We start from the raw sequence: 22,266 nt of genomic DNA, 5'->3' as shown, positions 1-22,266 counted from the left end.
GAAGCTACACATCCAGATGATAGACAAAGTAAAGGACATTGCTGATAACAGTTGCTTTGGATCACTTTTTTCTTGATTCCAGAATGTATGGCAGATATGTTCAAATTCCTTGGACCCCAGATCATGTTGGTGCTGCTGGGATTCTGTGTAATCAAGATAATAATTACAAAATGCAAAAAGACAGTAAAGAAAGCCATAGGGATGAAAATCATGACCGATGTCGAATCAGGGTGGAAGGCAAGAGACGTGACAGATGAAGAAATCAGAGACTTTGTGAAGGCCAGTATCCATGCACCTGAGGGAACGTAATTGCTGTATCCAAAGAACCATAAGAAGTATGTGGGAAGATGGATCTATTGCAGCCCAAGTGGACAGTGCATACTCATGACATGGAACAAGGATGAGCATGTGAAATCAGCAGTATGCATGAAGCGAGTCATAAAAAAGTGGATCGCTAAGAAGCATTTCTTCAAACAAGGATGTCTAGATGTGAAGGATGATAGGAGAGTGGTTGATGAATCGCTCAGAGGGGGGAGTGTAGAGAAGGAGCCAAGTTTCTCCACCTCAACCACATCGCCCATATTGCCTATATGTTTGGAGCCAGAGTGTGAGACACGTGCGGTACCACTAAGACTACTGATACCAAAGCGAATCCTGGAAGCAAGGTTCCTATTGAGTAAACCATACCTGCAAACGAGAAAATATGGTGGCCATTTGAATGAAATCCCGGAACAAGCAGAGCAAATGAATGACAAAGATGAATGGTGACGTCATATTAAGTGGAGTTGACGAACATAGAAGAGATGCAGAGACAAGAGAATGCAGGTATTCTATAAGGCATCAAGAAAGTATCAAGGATAAGTGACATCTTGGGACCAAGGTGAAGAAGCTTATGCCACAGAAATGATAAAGATGTCAAGCTGTTTTACACGTGTACAGATGCAGAGAAACGCAAGCAGACAAAGAATTCTTGAGGCTAGCTTTATAGTGAATAGATTGTGGCATGCGCCAATGTATACATATATGCATAAAGAGTAAATGATGGATGTTTCCACTAAGTGTTATAGCAGAGCTGTACTAAAAAAGGAAGGCCTCATTTTCAGTGCATCGCAGTAAGAAAACAAATGCATTAAAAGTGAATCTCAGAAAGGCGAGGTTGGATGAGCCATGAAGCCAGGCCAAGAAGCCAAGGTCTTATCAGGCTGGGGTGAGCTGACATTGGATACAAAATCGTGTGAAAGAACAAGCTCTGGTTCAGAAGGCATGAACAAAACAAGGAAGACATCAGAGGTCTATTAGAAAATAGTATTTGAATACACTAAAGGCTTGAAATCATGGTCTACAGTCACGTGGACAGATGAAGTTGGACGAACAGGACTATCACACCTACGCATGAGGGCAGAACGTGCCTTCACTTCCCTGAATTCTCCAGAGCTAAGAACACTCCCAAGGATAAGTTCAAAGTCTTAATTGCCAGCAGACCACTGAGTTGATGATAGATGGAAATGCTAATTAGTGGGAAGCTCTGTTTTAGATGGGCTCACCAGCACCTGGAGGTCCAATTTGCGTGCTGCTAGACGTAGGTGGAAAAGTACGGACGGAGGTTAGAGTGCCAACCAATTGTAGGGGACCACGTAATTAAGGGTACTATAGTTTGTATAGCCAATGGGACGTCGTGTATTTAGTGACGTTCATAGTTGCCACTTTGAAGGGGAGGGCTTAGTTTTCCCACCTGATGATAAGAAACCAATTACTTTCACTCACTGTCCCATACTATTATAGAACTTATACTTACATATCCCTTTAGACGCAATCACTTTCTCCAATAGGTTTTTGTAGTTTGCCACGTAGGATGACGTTAGTAATACGTAGGTTAAGGTCATCAATTACGATTTTTTGCTATATAAGATTGCTTTTTTTTAATGCATTGAGAGAATTTGTGCTGAGACGTCCGTTGATGTCCTTTGTACTCCCTGTTTTAGATAATTGATATTTATTTTTTATTATTATTTTTTTTTATTGTTTAATCAAAATAAGATTTTTACAATATTGCACAATCATACTTGCATGCACATGCACATCGTGTGCTTGTAAAGTCCGTTTTTGTTTTGGGTGATTCTGCTGCTGTTGATTGTTCGTTATTAGTTACTTGTGAATGACTGCTTAACCGAGTCACAGATCCGCCGTGAGCAACTTGCTGTCAATGTGTTCTAAAATGTTTGCTGTCGCAATTTGCCAAACTGTGCGATTGCCTCCAATGAGTCTGTGCCACCATGTCTCTTCTTCTTGTAGGATGATGGTGGACAAATAGCATTGCCTGATTTCTTTGGTTGCTGGACACGCCATCACAAGATGTTGTATTGTTTCAGTTGGTGGGGGTGTGGTGTTATGGCAAAATCGGCACTGCGACAATTGACTGAGACCTCTAATATGGAGAATTTCATTAGTTTTGAAGAGATTCAGACGAGCGCGTAGGATTAAGTTGCAAGCTTTTTTGTTTGGAAATTGCTTTATTAGCTGCTACGGCTCGTTTTGTTTTGTTGTGTTGCTTGGAAGAGGAGAGGAGTTGTAGTTTAGCTGCCATGTCATTAGTCTTGGCCCAGTCCGCGTCTTTGAGTTTACGTAAAACTCTGCAGAGATTTGAAATTAATTAATCTTCATCTGACGCGATTGTCTGAAGCACGGTTTGATTTTCTTTTTGCCATTTGATCAGCATCTCAGATTTTTGCCCATCCATCTCGAGTTTAATCATGCGGAATATTGCATTGCTGTTTTTCATTCTGCATTTTCTGAAAAGCATTATGGTGTTGCAGCTCACCGTGCATTCTAATGACTGGAGGCTTAATTCACGTCTGATTGCTGCTCCTGATGTTGAATTCGGGAGTTTGAGCACCTGTCGCCAGAACGAGGCTTCGAGTTTGGTCCATATTTGCTTGGGAATGGTTGGAATAGCTTTGGTGCCGTATGTGACGGCGGGTACAACTTTCATTCTGTAAAAATTGATGATTGGCAACATGGAAAATTTCCCAAATTTATTCTCTATGGCCTTTGCTTGGGCCGCTAATTTGTTGATTTTTGTCTGCAGCTCGTGTTGCATGGTCGTTTCGTGCTGCGAGCTGTCTAGGTGGACGCCCAGATATTTAAACGATTTAACAATCTCAATTTTTTTTTTTGCCCCAAGTACCAGTTGAAGTCTGTGTTTGTCCTTTCGTGTTTTTGGAGGATCATGATTTTGGTTTTGTCTCTATTGATTTCAAGATGATTGTTGTTTGCATATTGTAGAAGGCCGTTTACGTTTAATTGGCGTTGCAGCCCTATTTGTGTCTGGTCAAACAGCGTGAGGTCGTCCGCGTAGAGCAAACGTCCTATTATGGTGTTACCAATCTTCGGAGGAAAAGTTCTTGTAAACGCCTCAATTGATTGGATATCTCCAATGTAGGCCAGAAAAAGTGCTGATGCTAACGGGCAGCCTTGCTTTACCCCGCGTGTACATGAAATTTCAGCTGACAACTCGCCCTCACGGCTCAAGCGTACTCTCAACGTGGTGTTATGGTGAAGTGCTTGTATTGGGGCTAGGATGTCCTCCGGACAATTCCAAGTTTTTAGTTTGTCCCCAAGTGAGATCTTTCAACACGGTCGAACGCTTGAGTAAAGTCAATAAACGCTGTGAACTGGCAAGGGTTCCTTTGTAAGGCTTTGCCTTTTAAAATGCTGAAGGCTAAGATGTTACAGGTAGCCCCTGCATTTTTTTTGAAGCCAGCTTGCAGCTCATCATTGCATTGGGCGGTACTGGCCCATAGTTGGAATTTATTCACTAGCAGAGTAGCGTAAATCTTACCCATGACATCCAGTAAGGCTATAGGGCGAAAGTTCAATGGATCCGCAACGTCGCCTTTCTTATAGATTGGTATGATTATAGCCTTGGTCCATGTTGCTGGTATGGATCTCGTATCTGTGCAGCGCTGAAAGATGATGCTCAGGAAGTCGGCCCACTCATTCGGATGCGTCTTTAATTCGAAGTTTGTCAGACCATCCGGCCCTGGTGCTCTTGAGTTTTTTAGTTTTTTGATGATGTCCACAATATCCTCTCTGTTTTCGAGGTCGACCCACTTCTCGACCTCTTGGCGTTGGTCATTGGTTATGTCCCCAGTGACTGATTTGAACACTGTTTCAAAGTGCTTTTCCCAAGTTACTTGATTGATATTATTCAGGATTTGCTTTTCCAAGGGATTATCTGTTGTTCTCAGCAACAACCAAAACTCTCTGCTGTTGTTTGTAACTAGTGCTTTTGTGATTTGCTCAGCGTCTTCCTGGTACAGTTTATGCCTGTAAAATCGCACCCAAGTTTTGTAAACCACTTTTAGGCCTTTGATGTTTATCTGTGTGGCTGGCGTGTTGGGTTGTTTTTTTGCTATGCGCAGAGCTTTTCTGTAAATACGTCTTTTATCTACAAGCTCCACATTGTAGGAGTGTTTTCTATTTTGTCTTGCAGTGTTGAAGACTTTTTTCACTTGCATGTGTGGTATTAGCAAGGGCTGATATTCAATTGGTTTGTTTGTTTCTGATTGCGCCTTCGCTTTGTATTTTGACGTTAAGTCTTTGATGGCCTCAGCACTTAGTTTTAGCCTGATGCCTTGGGCATTTGGCTCAAATAGGTGATTAGTTTGTTTATGTTTCATAGTTGGTAACTGCCATGTTGTTTCTAGCAGGTTATGATCACTAGCTGAAGTGCACCGTACATTGAATGACTTTATAATGTGTAAAAGTGGCTGAGAGACAAAAATGTAGTTCCTCGCTGCCAGGTTGGTTTGCTGATTATTTGCGGGAACGCATTGCTCAGATTGTGGAGTTCACGAGGGGTGGTAAAGTTAAGCCATGTTTTGCCTCGTAGTTCTGAGGCAGAATTTGGATTGGATGCTGAGTTCTTTTGCTGGGGTTTACAAACTGCATTTAAGTCACCGCATAAGATACTGTTAGTTGTGGGATCTTCTGACATTGCTTCGTCGATCGTTTGTTCTCACAGTGCGATGAAATTGTTTGTGGTTATTGCTGCCGGATTCCAATAGGTGTTTATTATTACAACTTTGTTAAACAGGACTTCGGAGTTGCTTTCAGTCTTGCAGACGAGTTCGATTGCCATAATTGCTTGATTTGCAATTATTGTTTTTTTGATGGTGGCACCGCATCCATTACGACATGCCATCATTAGGCCTGAGGTTGGCCGGCCTGTGGTACCTCTGGCTGCTGGAGCTAAAATGACCTGATAGTCATTTAGAGTTGGAACGTGTTGCAACCATGTTTCTTGGAGGCATATGATGTCATATTCTCCAAGGTTTAGCCCCCCTGGTTGAATAAGAAGCGCGTGTCCTCACGTATTCCATGAGCAGAGCATAATTTCTTGTAGACACTCCTCTCCCTGTGGTGTTGACGATGCCTCTGTGCTCTTGGATGGCTATTTGTTGCGTTGCATTGTGAGGGCTTTGGGTAACCAGGCCTATATTTCTCGTTTGTCCATTTGCGGTGATTTTGTCTTTTGATGCAGGGCAGCATGCACTGTTGTTTGTTCGATGGTTCTTGTCGTGTTGTTCTCATTTTTTTTAGCCGCTGTTGTTCTTTCTGTTTTTTTTTATCAATTGCGGGGCTTGTCCTTGTATAGGTTTTCATTCGGTGGACTTCTCTGTTGTGGACTGATTCATCTTGCGTGTTTGAGTCCTCAACAGAGTTGTGTTGATTTTCTTTTCCATGTTCATTCTTCTGGTTTTTTGCGGACTTATTCTTGTTGTACGTGTTGTTGTCGAACTCAAGTTTTATGTCTCTATCTGTAACTTCTTGGTTTTTATTGTGTATTTGCATGTCCACTTGTTGCTCACGTTTCGTTACATCTTCCACGTTAAAACCGCATTTGTAAATGTTGTGTTATTGCCTCTGGATTTGTTTGTGGACACCTGATGATTTGAAGTGGAGTATTGCTGCTGCTCCATGACGGTTGTTCCAGGGATCGACAATGCTTATGTCTTCGGATTTTGGGCATCTTAAACTACCAATTTGGTGTAGTATGGATAGTACGGTTCTTCTGTTTAGAACAAGCTCATCTTTGTTGTTAGATCTTTGTGTCATTTTGATTGAGCATTTGAAGTTTTTCCTTTTTTGGCTAGGGTAGGTGTAGTCCGCAGAAGTCAGTCTGGTTTGGAAGTTATTATCTAATTTTGTACGCCATTTGCTTGATCCTCGTCCTATATTTTGTTGCAAGTTGAGTTCTTCGGGCTGGGGCTTTATTAATGACCTGGCGCCGTGTCTATGTTGTGATCCGTAATGATGTTTTTCTTTTGAATCCTGATATTGCTTATAAGGTTTGGAAGTGTGGTTTTGCGATCTCAACCTCTCTCTTGTTTGTTGTACCTTTCTTCTTTCTTCGTTTGAGTGTTTGTGTCTTTCATCTGTATTGTTGCTGACAACTTGTCTCTCTTCTTTTTTTGAAGGTCTCTCTCGCGAATGATTATTGTTTTGCCCTTGTGAGTTTCTGTGTTCTCTCATCTGCATTTTATTGAGTAATTGAATTTGTTTGTCTTCTAATGTTTCGAAGTCTCGTTCTTTGTGCTCTTTGGCAGTGTTGTTATCTTTGTTTGTTTTCTTAGGTGATGCTTCGAATACTGAACAATGATTCTGCGATTTTTGTTTGCTTGGAAGACAGTGGCGTTGATGGACGATTTGAATCTTCGTATGGATGTACGCCTAAATTCATTAGCGTCTCATCTAGGTCAGAATTGTCTACTGAAATTATAGCTTCCGAGGGACTGTTAGTAAGATTGGTGTCTGCTAATGCGGCAGCACCCGGCCCCTCCTGCAAATCCTTTTTTGAAAACACTGACGTTGCACCATGCCGCTTGCTGGCAGTCGCAGTGGGCGATTCGAGTTGTCTGTTACTTGTCAATCTCTAATGTTTAGCGTTGGTGGCCAATATGTTGGTTGGTTCGTCAGGTTTTTCTTTTGAATTGTGTGACTCGAATATTGCATATGAAGTTTCTGGAACTTTGTTATTGATTTTATTGGTTGTAGTCGGTTTGTTCAGTACCAGGTCCACTTTCTCAACCTCTTTTTTTTATTTGCTCAGCCGTGACTAGGTGTGAGCTAGTTGTTTTGTTGTTTTTTTCTTTGCGTTGGGTCGGGTTTCTTGAGGCTCTAACGACTTGTTGTTGTTAGGACTTTTACGTTGAGTCAGTAGTTTTGACTGCACTGACTGATTGTTGTCAAACGTTAAGTCAATTAGTGTTTTCGTTTGAGCGCTTGAATTCTTCGTGTTGCAGCCATTAGCGTTTTTTGATTCGAGTGATGTATTGATTGTGGGTTTGAGTTTATCCATTAATTCACTCGTCACTTGCTATATTATCTCCTTATTAATGTTATTGTCTTCTTTGGCTGTTATGTATCCTTCAAAGTGTAGAACTTTAGTCAGGATCAAGGCTTGAGTGACCTGTTGGTCCTTGACTGTGTCGTTTATCGCCTCGTACAATTTACAGAAGGGATTGAGTGCGATTGTTATGGCAGACATTATGCTTAACAAGTTGTTTTTCCTTGCGTATGAGTCTTGAGTTAAGCCTGGCGTCTGTGGCATAAAACCTCTGCCATGATCATGATCACTTTGTCTTCTTCGCGGAGTTTGTGGCACGAAGGCTACTCTTGGGAGTTTAAACGGTGAAGGAGTGCCCACCGATGGCAGGGAGTGTTTCCTTGTGTCATGTTGGATGCACTGTGCGTCCTGTTCTGCTGCTGCAGGTGCCTTGTTTGATGATTCTGCGATAATGCGAGTTGCGTTAGTTGATTTCTCTATTTCTTTCAGGCCTGATAGATTTGACTCAATGTTGATGTCTATCTCCTGTAACGGACTTGGGTCGTGTTGCTTGGGCATCAGAGTGCTGGAATGTGGTGCACTGTGGCCAGTTGTGATTTTCTGCAGAGATTTTGAATTTGTGTTTTGTTTTTTAGCTACAGGCTTGGAAGACGCCTCCTTCGCTGGCACATTCGGCTCATTATTTGTTTCTCTCGCACTATCGAGGGATGTGTCGTCTCCGCCGTCTTGTGGTGCATTGGATTGACTCTGAGGTGGGGTATTGGTAAATGATGCTCTTTGTTTGTGAGCCATTGTGTCCTTTTTTGGTACATTTTGCTTGTCCGTTGTTTCTGCAGGTTCTTCTATCAACTGGAGATCTGTAAATTCTTCTGTCCCTTGTGTTGTCCCCAGTGAGTTGTTTAATTTGCGTTGCTTGGCGACAGGCAATGATTCTCTCACGGCAGCCAACATTTCAGCATCGAACAGTTCACTGTATCTTTTAGTTTTTGTAAATATTTGTGATTTAAAGAAGTCTGTCAAGTATCGCATCGTGCATGATTTCTTTCCTGCTGTTGCGCTTGAGTTTTTACTGGTGCTTTCTTTATTGAATTTCTGGGTGTGCTTGTTAGGTACCCGTGAATGTGCTGTTTTTTTTGTTTTCTTTTATTTTTTGTAGTTGTGTGACTTCTTGCGCTCAGTACCGATTTTTCACTATCTTCTCGTGATCTTTTTTTTCTATTTTTTGACGCCGATAGTGAGTCGATTGCTTGGCCCAGACTAGGCTGCGAGTTGTCTTGCTGTGGTGCTGTGTCTGCAACGTGTGCGCTGGGCCTGTCTCCATCAATGTGCACCTGAGCCGTCACCAGCTGAACAGCTTCTTGTGATGTGACTGTGCAGGTTTTCGAGACGTTGTCGTTGTCATTGACCATGTGCGTCACATGATCTCTGGTACCGCATCCTAGGCCCTCATCACGTCTGGGCTCCTGCACTGCCCCCTGCCGATTTGTGTCACGACCGGACACGGCGCATGGGGGCTCCGTTGTAGCAACAACACATCCATACGTAGCACTGATCGCCCGGTCGCCAGCAAGAAGGGCTTCAGCGTCCACCGTGGAGCCGTCGCTGCCCTGTTTCGCCTTCCTTCAAGGAGAACGCGGCAGGAACACCGTTGCGGCGCCAGGTATGGACGCCGGGCCCCCTTGTGGCACGACGCCGGTCGCCAGCACTGGAGGCGTGTCTCCTGCCTTGCGTGGCGTGTCTTCCTCTTCGACATCGGGTGAGTCGGCACTTTAGATGGAAAAGTGGGGGGGCTGTGGGCATCTATGGAGGTCATTTCTTTGTTTGCCTCTAAGCATGTACTGATATTAGGGCAGCCATTAGTACGTTGTGAGCCGCCCTTTCTTTGTGTTGAGGAACTATGTCCTAGTCCTCCACAGCCCTTCTTTGAGCTACGTAAGCTACGGCTGTTTTCCTCATCACACTCGCAATCATTGATCACCGGTTTGGACGTTTTTGATTTTAAAGTCCTTTTACTTTCTTGCTTGTGTTTATCTCAAAGGCTATTAAATGGAGGAGTGTGTAAAAAGAGTTAAATGCAGTTTTGTGTTTTACCGTGGATCAGTGGCACGTAGCCGGTGTCAGTCGGTTGTGGCAAACAAGCCAACTGGTCTGCTTGTATTCTTTGGGCCCCTCGGCCTCCAGCCGGACCACGAGCTTCTCCACTTCCTCTTTCCGCGCGCTCCGCGCTGAAAATGATGTTTTATGCAGGTAGCTGGTTGTTGCCACAGGGGTTGCTCCTCCTCCAGCAGTCTCCACAGTAGACAGACTCAAAAGTCAGTGTAGTAGCCCACGACAGACCACTTGCTTCTCCACTTCCTCTCCGATATTAAAACAGTTATCCTTTTTGCCAACTACCTGAGTCATTTCGATTATTGATGTATGAGTCAGGTCTGCATCCCCATCCATCTCCAGGGTATTGCTACTCATCTTAAAGGGCTGGAGATCACCCAGTTCAGACCATAGTCCATTCCCAGAGACTGACCTTTATGGGTTCTATATCAGACTCACAGGCTGCGAGGATATTTCCATCGCATCCAAGGAAATGGGATATGTCAGCTGCTGTGGACCATTTTCATAGGAGACCAGCGATTCCACTTGATATTTTCAAAGTCTAGCTGCATGCATATTTTGATTTCCCCTGGCACGTCTAAAAATGAGACATCTGCCATTGCACTTAGCTAGCTCCTAGAACCAATCTACAGGGAGACAATTTGATTCAGAGGAGTGCGTCTCCATAGGCTTCTCCTAGAGAGGGTTGGTGAGTCACTTTCTGGGCTTCTCAAGTCACATGGCTTGTGGTCCCAGGAGTAGAGCCTTCTTCATATCAATATCCTTGAACGTCAGTTGATTTTCAATGCCTTGAGAATTTCTCTGCCAGTACTCGGGAGAAAAGAGAGTTCTCATCGGGACAGTTTGACCTCAAGCCGGAGAAAGCAAGATCGCCCCTCACTTCGGCCTGCTGATTGTGTGAAGATTTGGAATTGTGCCATCGAGCATCATATTTACCTGAAGGCACTCCATCTACTAGGAGTGCACAATGCAGAGGCCAGCCTCCTCAGCAGGTTGGCATCACCGGATCATGAGTGGGGGATCTAGCACTCCATCTTGGAGGGCATTTTTTCACAATAGGGACACCCACAAGTAGACCTCTTTGCCACAGCCGAGAACAGCAAGTGCTCTCTCTTCACCTCCAGGGGTAGAGTGGGCAGGAACTCTTATAGAGATGCACTATTGATCCACTGGGACTCCCTGTCCCTGTATGCTATCCTCGGATTCCTGTTCTGCCCCTGGTTCCTGGAGAGATTCTCCAAAAACAGGAACGCCACTCTCATTTTGATAGCCCTTCAGTGGCCAGCCGGGTTCTGTTTCTCCTACCTGGCAGAAGCCCGGAGGGAGGGTTCGATTCCCCTTTCGGCAGCACACAATCCCCTCCATCAACAGCAGGGCAAGGTCCTCCACTCCACCCCTTGATTGTTCAGCTTAGCACTATGGTTCCTGAGCAGCTCTCCCTAGACCATATCAGAATATCAGCAGAAGATATGGAAATAATCCAGGCAGCCAGGAATGGCCAGTACAGAAGCAAGTGGAACAGGTTCTGTTACTGGGCTCTGGACAAGCACGTCAATCCCTTGGCCTAGCTTTGATAAATATCCTCCTCTTTTACCTCCCAAATTAGTTGGCTCATATCCCTCAGCTATTGGGTCATATTGCCAGGGCATGTTTCTTTCCACCTCAAAACTTGTTGTGCGAACACACCACAACATGGTCTCTTGGTGTTTTAGGATGTGCATAAAAAGGGGTTGGCTTTGGTTATTTGGCGACTCAGTGACAGAGCGAGTTGATCTTGATGGTATTTGAACCAGTGGCCCACATGTTAGGCGAATCTATGCATTCCACACCAACACCATGTTAATCCACTGCCCTCTTTTAGTAATCTACAATGCAAAAATTAGCAGTTTCCCCAGAAAATGGAGATATTAAATATTTTCAACCTAGGTCCCAGTTAAAAGCGGTTAAATCCAGGACAATAGATTAAATATAGACATTTCCACTCTTATGAAATGAAGAAATTACATTAGATGTCTATAATTCCACATCATTGAGAAACTCTGTGAAATTCTGAAACGTTACTGCATAAGGGAAGTAGCAACATATCTTTTGTAACAGGCCTGATGCGACCAAGCGTACTGAAGAGTTTAGGCCCAGTACAAACAGAGGTAGTGCATGTGAGCTTGCAGTATTGATGGGGCTTCATAGGCAGTACACTTAGGCACAGATATTGGTGGGCATGTTATCTAATTTAAGTAGCCCAGTCATACACTTTTTCACAATCATGCTTTGAATTCACCTGTGTTTTGCACTGCCCTGAAGCTATGGTATGCCTCAGCAGGTCATGACAGTGGGTGGCGGCACACCTAGCTACTGTGAGGGACATAGGTTAACAGGAAAAATACAACAGCTCCATATTTTCAAGCTGGGATGTCTCAAAATAGCATTGTGTTAGTTATCCACAAGTAAGGGACACACATTGGTCCTGTACTATGGCCCCTGTGACCCCGGTAGCCATGAGAAAACTGCGACAATTCCTTTGAGGTTCAGAGGTTTGCCCATCTCCCAAGCAATAGAAAGACCGCACTCTAGGTCCACAGACTGCCGCCTTTGGGTCTGTGAGTTGGTCTGACAGATTTGTCAACCTTTTGCCAAATGAGAGCATAGTTGTACCCTCTTATACATACCTGCACACTACCTCTGGCCATGGCATAACATGCCCATATGTTCTTTTTTTAAATTTATTTATTTACATGAACCCTCCTAAAGGTGTGCAGTTTGGTAGACCCGAGTGACTGCTTGATTAAACCTTTTGAGTCTGACATTACAAAACTAAAGTAACAATACTGCCGTATACTTGGGTGCAGGCAGCATGAAAGCGTTCAAGGGGCAGTGTGGCATACCTTGTAACTGCAGGCTTCAAAAACGTTTATTTTGCACTGGCTGTTCCAGCATATATTGAGGAGCCATCAGGAAAGTATTTTACAGCGGAAATGTGAGCATCTATTTGGCCACAGACAACATGAAAACTTGTTTTGAAAGGTCACGCTGGCATATTTCTTTTGACTGAGGCATCATGTACATATGCTTTGTGGTGGAAGTAGTGGCCTATATTATGGACACCAGTATTATGAAAATGTTGTACAATGTTCCTGTGAACTGTTGCTCATGTAGTATCTATCCAACTACTGATTTGATTAATTGCCCGAGCTTGCATTCCCCTTATGCTCTCATTCCTCTGCACTCTTTCCCTGCAGTCTCATTCCCTCCTGTGCTCTCAACCGTCCTATACTCTCATCCCCCTATGCTCTCATCCCCTATATGCACTAATTCTCCTATGCTCTCATTCACCATCCACGCGCTCCTTTTTCTCTGCACTCACATTCACTCCATGCTCACATTCACCCCACACACTTTCATTTTGCTATCATTTACCCTCCATGCTTTCATTCCCCAATGCTATCATTCCCTCCTGCCATCCCATTCCACCGCACTCAAACCCTTCACACTCATCTAATTCCACTTGTGCTCTAATTCCACCCATGCCTGCATTCTTCCCTGCATGCTGTCTTTCCCTCTCTTCCCTTCCCCATGTGCTGTCTTTCCTCCACTGCCTTGCTTTTCCCTCTCACGCTGCCTTGCTTTTCCCTCACTCTGCCTTGCCATTCCCTAATGCTGTTATTCCCTCCTCACGCACCAGGGGTGAATGTAATTCAACCCTCCAAATGCTTTCATTTCACCCCTGCTGTCACTCTTCCCAGAAATCGTTCCTGTAAATCTAAGGTGGTATTAGAAATGCAAACACCAAAACAGTCGGTTTTGCCAATGTGAAGTTTCTCATTCTCTATACTACCAATGCTATGTTTATGAAACTCATACAAATGTGTAGCATGGGCCATCATTATGCATCAAACTCCATCTTGGGGATGGCATTGAGTGCCCAAGCTACAGAACATTAGGTCATTTGAAATGTTTGGTAAGGCTTACACCTTACACATGGGCAGTGGCATTTCCTCCTAGAAACATACTCTGGAGAGACAAAGTTTCAGTTACGTTGCCTTGAGGTGTCTTAATCAGAGGGGAAAATAAATATATGCACTGGAGATGACTTGTCAAGATGCATAGTATCATATTGTGGCAAAGAGATGGTGTGTCAGTATTAACAATGTTAATGACAAATATTGCACAAATAATTTTAAAACATCTACAAGAAGAAGCCACCAACAGTCCTCACTATCTACATGAACAGCCCACCATCTGAAGAGAACATTCCATAACTGTGTGCACGCTTTCATTACTTCAAGGTGTTTGTGGTTCTGATTAATAGTTTATAAAGTGTTTGATGTCACTATTTGGACCCATTTTACACTGGCATGGTGTTCTGTGTTTCTTTTCCCCGTGGCTATCTGCCCTTCATAGCATGTTGCAATTGAATATTTGGGTTGGCTGTTGGTATTTTTTTAATGCTTGTGAACACTTTTCCAGGTATTTAGAAGGGCGGATATTTGTGACCGAGGTCTTACCGGGAAGTCAGACGGAGATCGACGAGGTGGTGCTAGCAGGTGATGTCATCGATGAAATCAACGGCGTCTCTCTGCGCTACGCAGTGAATGGACAGGTGGGGTCTGTGTATGTGTGTTTTTTTTTGTGTGTGTAATTTACCTGGCTTGGTGTTGCAGATAGAAACCCCTATAAGCAGGTATGTCCATCCCAGGCAGCCTGCAGAGTATCACTGGTGGAAACAGCCAGTTTCTATGAGGTATGTAGATACATGTAATCCAGGAGCAATCCAGCTTGCCCTTTCCAGGCATGCCTGCCATGCAAGGAATTAAAGGACTCAACCAGTCTGTCTCCCTCGCATGTGACCATGTAGATGCTGGCAATCATGAGCCCAGCCATCTGGCCCCACCTTGTCCTGTTACCCTTCAGGATTAGGGGGTTCGGGGAAACCCAGCTTGTTCCAACCCAACATATTGCCATATCCCAACATATCAAACAGTATGCCAAATCAACTTCCAGTTTCCCTTTTAAAGGCTCCCTGTGCACTCTGCCGAGAGCAACTCATATATGTGCTCTTTGCAGGGGATTTACCATTTCAGGTCTCTGACATACAGCTCCTTGCAGGAGGGCCACGGGGGCAGATGGGATGCTATTTGAGAGCCTGGTGCTGATCCCCAAGCACATGCATGTGTTTGAGTTCATTGAGCATTGATCTTGCATATTGTCATGACCATGCAGCTTAGGTTCTTTACCCTCTTCATTGCTAGATCCATTGTAGACATTCCCTGAAGAACAGATTATGAGTTCTAACTGTATGGCCTCAGCCCAGATTTTATTGTCAGTTTGGGCTCCTGGAATATTCTGGAACCAGTCACCTATAACTCTCAAATGACTATTTTCCACCAGGCTGGCACTGTGCTGAACAAACTAAAGGGCGTGCCACTGAAGTTTCGACTGATCCGTTGGAAGTGGCATGATGGGGCTGTCTATCGACCACTGCTTCCATACCTGAAGGTCCTGAGAGAAAAGGTGCCTGCTTTCCAGCTGCAACATAGACCCAGGGACTTGGAGCCCAGAGAGGACCGCTGCCTGCAGGATGGCCGGTAGGTTGGGGTAGGAGTAAGGGTGGCTAGTTGGCTAGGGGTTGGGATGAAGGGTTTTATTGTAGGTCATTCCAAGCACAAAGAAGCCTCGTTTTCAGCATACCTTGTAGGGCAAGGGTGCAGTTGTGTCAGCCACAAAGAGTGGGTCAACGTACAACACAGATGTTCCTGTTAACATGTTCCAACATATCAGTCACCACATAAATGTACAAATGTAATATGTCTAATGCTGAGAAGTGGCATTTGGGGCCCTCAAGGAGAAAATGATGGCGTGTACCAGCCTCTGATGGCTTACAAGTTTTTGCTTGGTGGGTGAAGAACGGTGGGCAGTCATAATTTCGAAAAAAAAATGTCGACAGACAAAAATGTCGACAAAAAAATGTCGAAAAAAAAAGGCGACTTTCGTTTTTTTTAATTATATATTTATTTTAGGGGTTCGGGAGTTAAAAAAAAGGGAAAAATTAAAAAAAGAATTAAAAAAAGAGGTGTTGGGGGGAACCCCCCATTTTGAAAAAAAATGCATTGAAAAAAAAAGTCGACATTTTTTTTTCGAAATTTTGACTTTCGACATTTTTGTTGTCAAAATTATCACTATGAACCGTGAAGAACAGAATCTCATCTGCTGCTTTCTCCAGGGCAGTACTCCAATTTAGCCCCTTTTCACGCACTTGAGCAGTCTGGAGTAACATGAGTAAACTTTCAAAATCTGGTGCACTTGGACAGACTGTGCATGACCCTCGTGTCATGTGAACAGATAGTGGGCCTCATTGCGAGTTTGGCCATATTCCAGCCCTAAATCTGCTGAAATACCACCAAACGGAATTTCCGCCACTTGGTCTTGTGGATTTACTGCAGGATTACAAGTGACAAGTGGTGGTAGGGTGGTGTAAGTTGCCATAGGACACCACAGGGATATCGGCAGAGTTACTGCTGGTGGTAATTCTGCCAAAATTCTTTGGCAGTAGGGTGGAGAATTTACCTCCAGCTTTTTACTGGAGGCAAGTCTTCCAGTCTTCCACGTTAACACCAAAGTTGTAGTATGGTGGTGTAATGCAGTGGTAACAATGTTAACACTGCATTACCACTGTTAATCCATGCACTGCTGTCCTCTAAATGAGGCCCAGTGTTAGGTAGTCGTGGTTAAATGGACAATGTTGGGAACTTATCTCCCATGGACAGGCAATGCGAGGGAGCTAGGGTCACATGGGCTAATAGTGTGAGACAGCTGGGGCAAATAAACCATATTAGGAGCTTGGGCGCGTGAGCAAAATGTTTACTTGACCAGTGTGAAACGTTTGGACTAAACAGACAGAAAATGTGGGTAACTCCATATGAGACTATGAATTCTATTCTCAATGTTCCTGTGTTTTTCACCTTTCCCCTGAGTGGTTTACCATCTTGGTCTCAGATGAGTCCTAATCCAAGGACTCATTGGACAAGCACATAGTGTATGTGCCTTACGCGAAGACCATGAGTAACTTGGTCAGGGTATACCAAGTGCCATGTTTGTCCCTTTGTGGGTAGTTTTGATAGCTAGATGTGAGGTCTCCACTTATTGGTGGTAGCCTTATTTCCATCAATTCCACAGGGCCCAGCTGCTCTATAAGCCGGCAGTTCACCTACCTGTGACCCCATCCTTGCCTCATTTCTATTCCAGCACAGAGTTCATGAATTATGACAGTATGCCTGTGGGAACTGAATGTGATACACTATGGCCATGTATGCCTTGGCTCTGCTGACCTCGGAGGTCCACGTCTGCAATAGCACTGGCCTTATTAGACATGTTTGACTGGGTATGCCGTTGTGTGACAGACTGTTAGTCTGCAATTAGGTCGACTTCATTTGGTCGATTCGACCAAGTGCACACATACACGTGTATGCACATGTGTGTATTGGATAGAGCAGTGTTGAGGTGTTGCAGTGGGGCCATAACAAAAAAAGGTGGAATTAATGTTGATCAAATAACAGAGTAACAAAAGTAGTATGGCAAACAACAGATAACTGTTTGACTGGAACCAAGTCTGAATCTGCATTAATAAAGCTTGCTCATAGTGTACTTTGGTGGTATTAGGTCAAAGGTCCTGAACAGTGCAATAAACACACTCCCCAAGAAACCTGTGCGCACTGTTGACATGTCTATTTGTCCAAAAACTCTCAAGCCAACATCTTATTATGATACAAATAGTTAAAGAAAAATCTATGGCTGGGCTCCTGTGAGCCAAAGCACCTGTGTTTATGCCAACATTTAGCCACTGGTGCACGTGCCAATGTTTTGCCTGACTAGAGTCTTTTTCTAGGGTAGACACTTATTTTCTAATTTATCATTTTCACAATTGATGTGGATGACAAATCAATCATACATAACTTAATGATCCACCTGTAAGAGAGCATCATAAGAGAAGAGACAGAAGAAATATACAATTAAGAGAATGTCAAATAGCAGCTCCATATCACATGACATATGTGGTACTTCAGCTTGTCATGCTCCAATTAGAAGTGTGATGCCATACAAGAAGTTAGTCCATATCACCCTTGCGCCATATCCTAGCAGTGTTCCTTTATTGATCCCGCTATCATATTTCACCTTGCACATGTTATTGTTTACCACCCCTGTGAGGTTAATACCTTCTATATCACACGTCTGTAAGTATAGCTCTCGGGTTTATCCGGTTTTGCTTGTTTTTTGTCAATCACAGCTCAAAGCAGCTGTAGACCACTTTTTTTAAATAAATGTCCTCCCATGTCAGGGACCAGGCCCTCACTGTTTAATAGTGCCCCCAGTTCTGTTGTGGTTAAAAAGATCAATAGTTAGCCAATGTTATGCTCTAACACATTAGGGTTGTATTGTCATAAAGATTGTATGCCTTGGTTATTACCTTGTGTATCCAATAAAGTCTGCCCTGATTTTTGGGAGTACCTCTCATTTCTCTTCGGTGTGCCTTTAGCGTTAATTGGCATCAGCTCCTTAAGTATCGCTATATTGTTTTTTCTGTTTTTAATGTCTTGCAACATATAAATGTGTGGACTAAAGTTTAACTCTGTTATTACATTTTAACTGTATGATAAAGCGCTCTACACCATGCTCTGAATTCTAGTTAATTGTGACTTACCAAAGTTGCTAGCTCATGCTCTATTTCAGATTGCATTTGAACTTCTTCTGTATCCTGCAAACAATATATATATTTCTGAGGCTTGTGGAATCTGCTTAGATCACATGCTGTGCATAGGCCGACATCTAGTGGAAGCTGCGGAGTATTACTGTTTGTTTTTCGAAACTCGAAAATGGGCGTCAACATAGGGTGGGCCAGTAATACTATCCCTAGTGTCACGTCCACTGTACCCATGATCCCTCACGCATGTAGGACCCTCTGATTGTTTTCTTCCGCCATAATTGTCGGAAGCATTGTTGCGGAGTTGCTTGGCTTTCAGCCATTTTGTAATAATTCATCAAAAAATCCCTGTTCTTCCAATCCCACGTCGAGAGATCGAAGATCGACGCCGGTCCGAAGAACGGACAACCGTCGAGACTGCACGACAGACTTTGGGCCTCAGAAGTCCTCTGGCCTTGGAAGGCCTCTGGGCTCTGCCCTGCAAGTAGGGAGAGTGGGGGGTGGACATAATCACACTCCCTTTATTTCCCACCTACACTCGTCCACTGCCATAAGGTGACATATGGTGAGTACTCCATTTAAATTCTGCCCCAAGTGCAACTGCAAGTTTCCTTAGGTTGACAAGCATAACACCTGTAATCTCTCTTTGTCTAGGGATCACCCCGAAGCTAACTGCAGAGCGTGTAAGCTCTTTAAGGCTAAAACACTAAAGGACCGCTCCACTAAACGTTGGGCCCATTACGCCAGGCAGCTCGAGGCCATGGAGGCGGTGGATTCCTTCAGTGATGGCAACAACGCTGTCATTTCGGATGGCGAGGGCACAGGGGCGTCGATGGACACCCAAGCGCGAGTCCCCGGCCTCAGAGGATTGTCCGGCGGGGCAGTTATGTGGACCACACCCAGCGACATGAGCGCTACCCACACTACTGCACCTAAGCACACTGGCCCCAGCGGAGACGCAACACGTGTGTCGAGTGCTCGGAAGAAAGAGGCACATAGAGAGCAGTCCACAGAATCAGTGTCCTCTGGGCGTTCCAGGTCGAGATTGCCTCACGACACACAGCAACCATCCATGATTGCCAAGGGTGCCTCGCTCCCCAAAGTCACGGAGGTATGGTCGTCATGAGACAAATCCGACCTCCACCCCCAAGCAGCACGCTTAGAGTCGGCTCCGGCAGCACTTTCCACGTCTGCCTCCGAGTCTCGACGCACACACTCTAAAAACACAGCACCTAGCCAACACACCCCCGAACCTCGGCGCCAGGCGTCGAAAGATTCAGAAAGAGTGAAACCATCAGGGAAACACTCCTCTACCCATGGTAAGAGGGACAAACAGCAGGAAAAGTCTTCAGAGGCGACATCTGCACCCCAGGTCTAAAAAGACAAACCTAGGTCCTCAGATAAGGATACATCTAAGACCCCTGACCCTGTCTCTAAGCCTAAAGTTATCCCTCCCACTCTATACGGAGAGGAACCTCAGCAGGAGGTGGTCATCCCCAGTTCCAGGGAATGCAACTCTGACGACATCGACAGGGTGATGAGAATAATGTCTTTGTTAGCTAATTTCTATGAAAAAAATCCAGATTATTTTCTGAGCTATCAGAGTACCCCTGACAACTCTACTCCTTCAGGATCCAAAGACCCTCAGGCTCCTAGTAAGAGACCTTGTAATGAAACTCCACCTCAGGGCCTCATTTCAGACCCATTCTCTATTCAACCTTACCACCAGTATGCTGAAGACCCAGACATACAAATGCTGGATGACCAAACGGGGGTCGATTATTACGGAGACGACGAGGCAGAGGTCTATAATCTTGACTCACCTGTTAACAAAGAACCACCTGTCACTGACTTACCTGTGGATAATCAGCCTCTACTGAATGAGGTCTTAGCTAGAGCTGCAGAGCACTTTCACATAGACAGAATTAATCTGTTAGAAGGGGAACCTTACCCAAAATCAGTATAGTGGGGGATTCTTCTTGGCAGAATTACAAGGTGCTGAAGTCACCCCAGTGCCCACCCGGGCGCTAATGTCACGTGAATGACCAAGGGCCAACACTCATCAATGGAACCTGAAGATCCAAATGTGTAAAAATTAGTAAAAAATTAGTAAGGACTAAAGCTTTCAGCTAAAGTAAATGTAACAAAGGGTGCAGGCGTGTGCCTACATTGGTAAAGGAAGTTGCCAAGGTGTCTGTGGTAGAATCGGGTCCTAAGACAATGGGTACACCAACTGGGATCTGACTTGAAAGAGTGCTGCTGGCGAAATTCCAGCTGGTAAAAATAATGATGGTGGAATAGGTTTTAAAGCTACACAGTTTGATGGCCTCATGGGTAGCAAGTCAACACAGGCATGATCATTGCAAAAGGGACAATCATTAAAGGCCATGCATGGCTTTGCCAATCTAGTTTTAAACTTGAAACGCAGGCAACACTCCCCCAACATGCCAATAGAACCCAATGTCCTGTTCGGGAAAGCCGTTGAGGATGCATTAAAATCAGCCATAGAAGAGTATGACACTCTCAAATCCTTGGGCAAGCTAACTAATAAGCCACCAGGCCAAAAGGCGGAAGCAATTTTCATCATTTTTGCAGACAAAATTCACAAAGGGGTTCCGGTTATGGCCAAAATCAGGGATCATCCTGGGCAAACAATCAGGGACAAGCCTCGCAAGGTTTCCAGAGAGGCCAGCGTAGATCTCGTAGCCAGGGCAGTTCCTCCACTTTCAGAGGTGGAGCAACGCCTCCTAAACAATGACCGCCCGCTTCAGGTCCCTTCCCATGCCTCTCCAGTAGGAGGGCGTATAACACACTTCACCCACGCATAGGAGGGAATTACCTTGGACAAGTGGGTGCTGTCTACCGTAGTGGATGGTTATTGCGTGGAGTTACTTCAGCGACCCTCAAACAACCCTCAGTGCCAAAAGCCAATCACGAAGGAAGAACAACGCATCCTTCTAGAGGAGGTCGCAATGCTGCTGTTCAAGGACACCATCGAAATCGTCCCAGTGAACCAGGTAAACAAGGGTATCTATTTAAACTACTTCCTTGTGCCAAAGAAAGATATAACAATGCGTCCAGTATTAGACCTACGCCCTGCAAACACCTATGTCAAGCCACAGAAATTCTGCATGACAACGCTAAAAGAAGTAATCCCACTGCTAAAGCGGGGGGACTACATGGCAACATTGGGTATGAAAGATGCTTATTTTCATATTTCAATGTTCCCAGCGCACAGAAGATTCTTGCGTTTCAAGATAGCAAACCAGCACTACCAATTCAAGGTGCTAGCCTTCAGTATAGCATCCGCTCCAAGGGTATTCACCAAGGTACTGGCGGTGGTGGCAGCGCCCCTGCGCAGGGAGCCAATCCCAGTGTACCCCTACCTGGATGACTGGCTGATTACAGGGGAGTCTCCCCAAATTTGCAGGCAAAACACTCAAAGAACTATAAACCTTCTCTTCCAATTGGGCTTCTCAATAAACGAGAATAAATCAAGCTTTGTACCAAACACAACAAACAGTTCCTAGGAGCTGTCATAAACACAGAAGAGGGGTTAGTCTTTCCATCCTAAGAAAGAGTCCAAAACATGGTACTGCAAATACCTCAGTATCAAGCCAGTCACCAGATAATCGTACGCAGAGCCATGCGTTTGCTCGGCATGATGGCATCTTGCATTTACCTGGTCCCACAAGCACGTTTGCGCATGCGCCCCATGCAGGAGTGGTTGGCGAAACAGTGGTCTCAGGCAAGCGGTCAGTAGGATGATCTAGTGATCGTTTCGCCAACACTAGTACAAGACCTTTGCTGGTGGACAAAGGAGAATCTACTGAAGGGAAAACCCTTCCACGATCCGGCGGTGCAAGCGATAGTTAAAACAGACGCGTCACTCTCTGGGTGGGGGACACATCATCTTCATCTCACAGCTCATGGTCTGTGGACTCACATTAAGGCACAGAACCACATCAACCTGCTGCAACTTCTTGCAGTATTCAAAGTGCTTAAAGCATTCAAGCACAGCTGGCATATCAGTCTGTACAGATCCTAACCGACAGCATCACTGCAATGTTCTACATCAACAAGCAGGGGGGCACACATTCTCCAAATCTGTTCAAGT

The 22,266-nt window shown here is 44.6% G+C and overlaps 1 protein-coding gene across 3 annotated transcripts in view; it reads left to right on the top strand.

Annotated features, from left to right (window-relative positions):
- Positions 1–22,266, top strand: part of LOC138582953 (uncharacterized) — a 1,114,886-nt gene that overhangs the window by 477,712 nt on the left and 614,908 nt on the right. For all 3 annotated transcript variants that reach the window (XM_069654750.1, XM_069654749.1, XM_069654751.1), the window contains 2 exons: positions 13,922–14,054; positions 14,843–15,039. In XM_069654750.1, coding sequence (XP_069510851.1) covers positions 13,922–14,054; positions 14,843–15,039 — 330 coding nt within the window. The remainder of the gene's footprint in view (positions 1–13,921; positions 14,055–14,842; positions 15,040–22,266) is intronic.

The sequence above is a fragment of the Ambystoma mexicanum genome, chromosome 3q (genome assembly GCF_040938575.1).
Source record: "Ambystoma mexicanum isolate Mex_15411 chromosome 3q, UKY_AmexF1_1, whole genome shotgun sequence".
Classification (NCBI taxonomy): Eukaryota; Metazoa; Chordata; class Amphibia; order Caudata; family Ambystomatidae; genus Ambystoma; species Ambystoma mexicanum.
The sequence above is the reverse complement of the archived record's forward strand: the minus strand, read 5'-3'. Positions and strand labels throughout refer to the sequence as shown.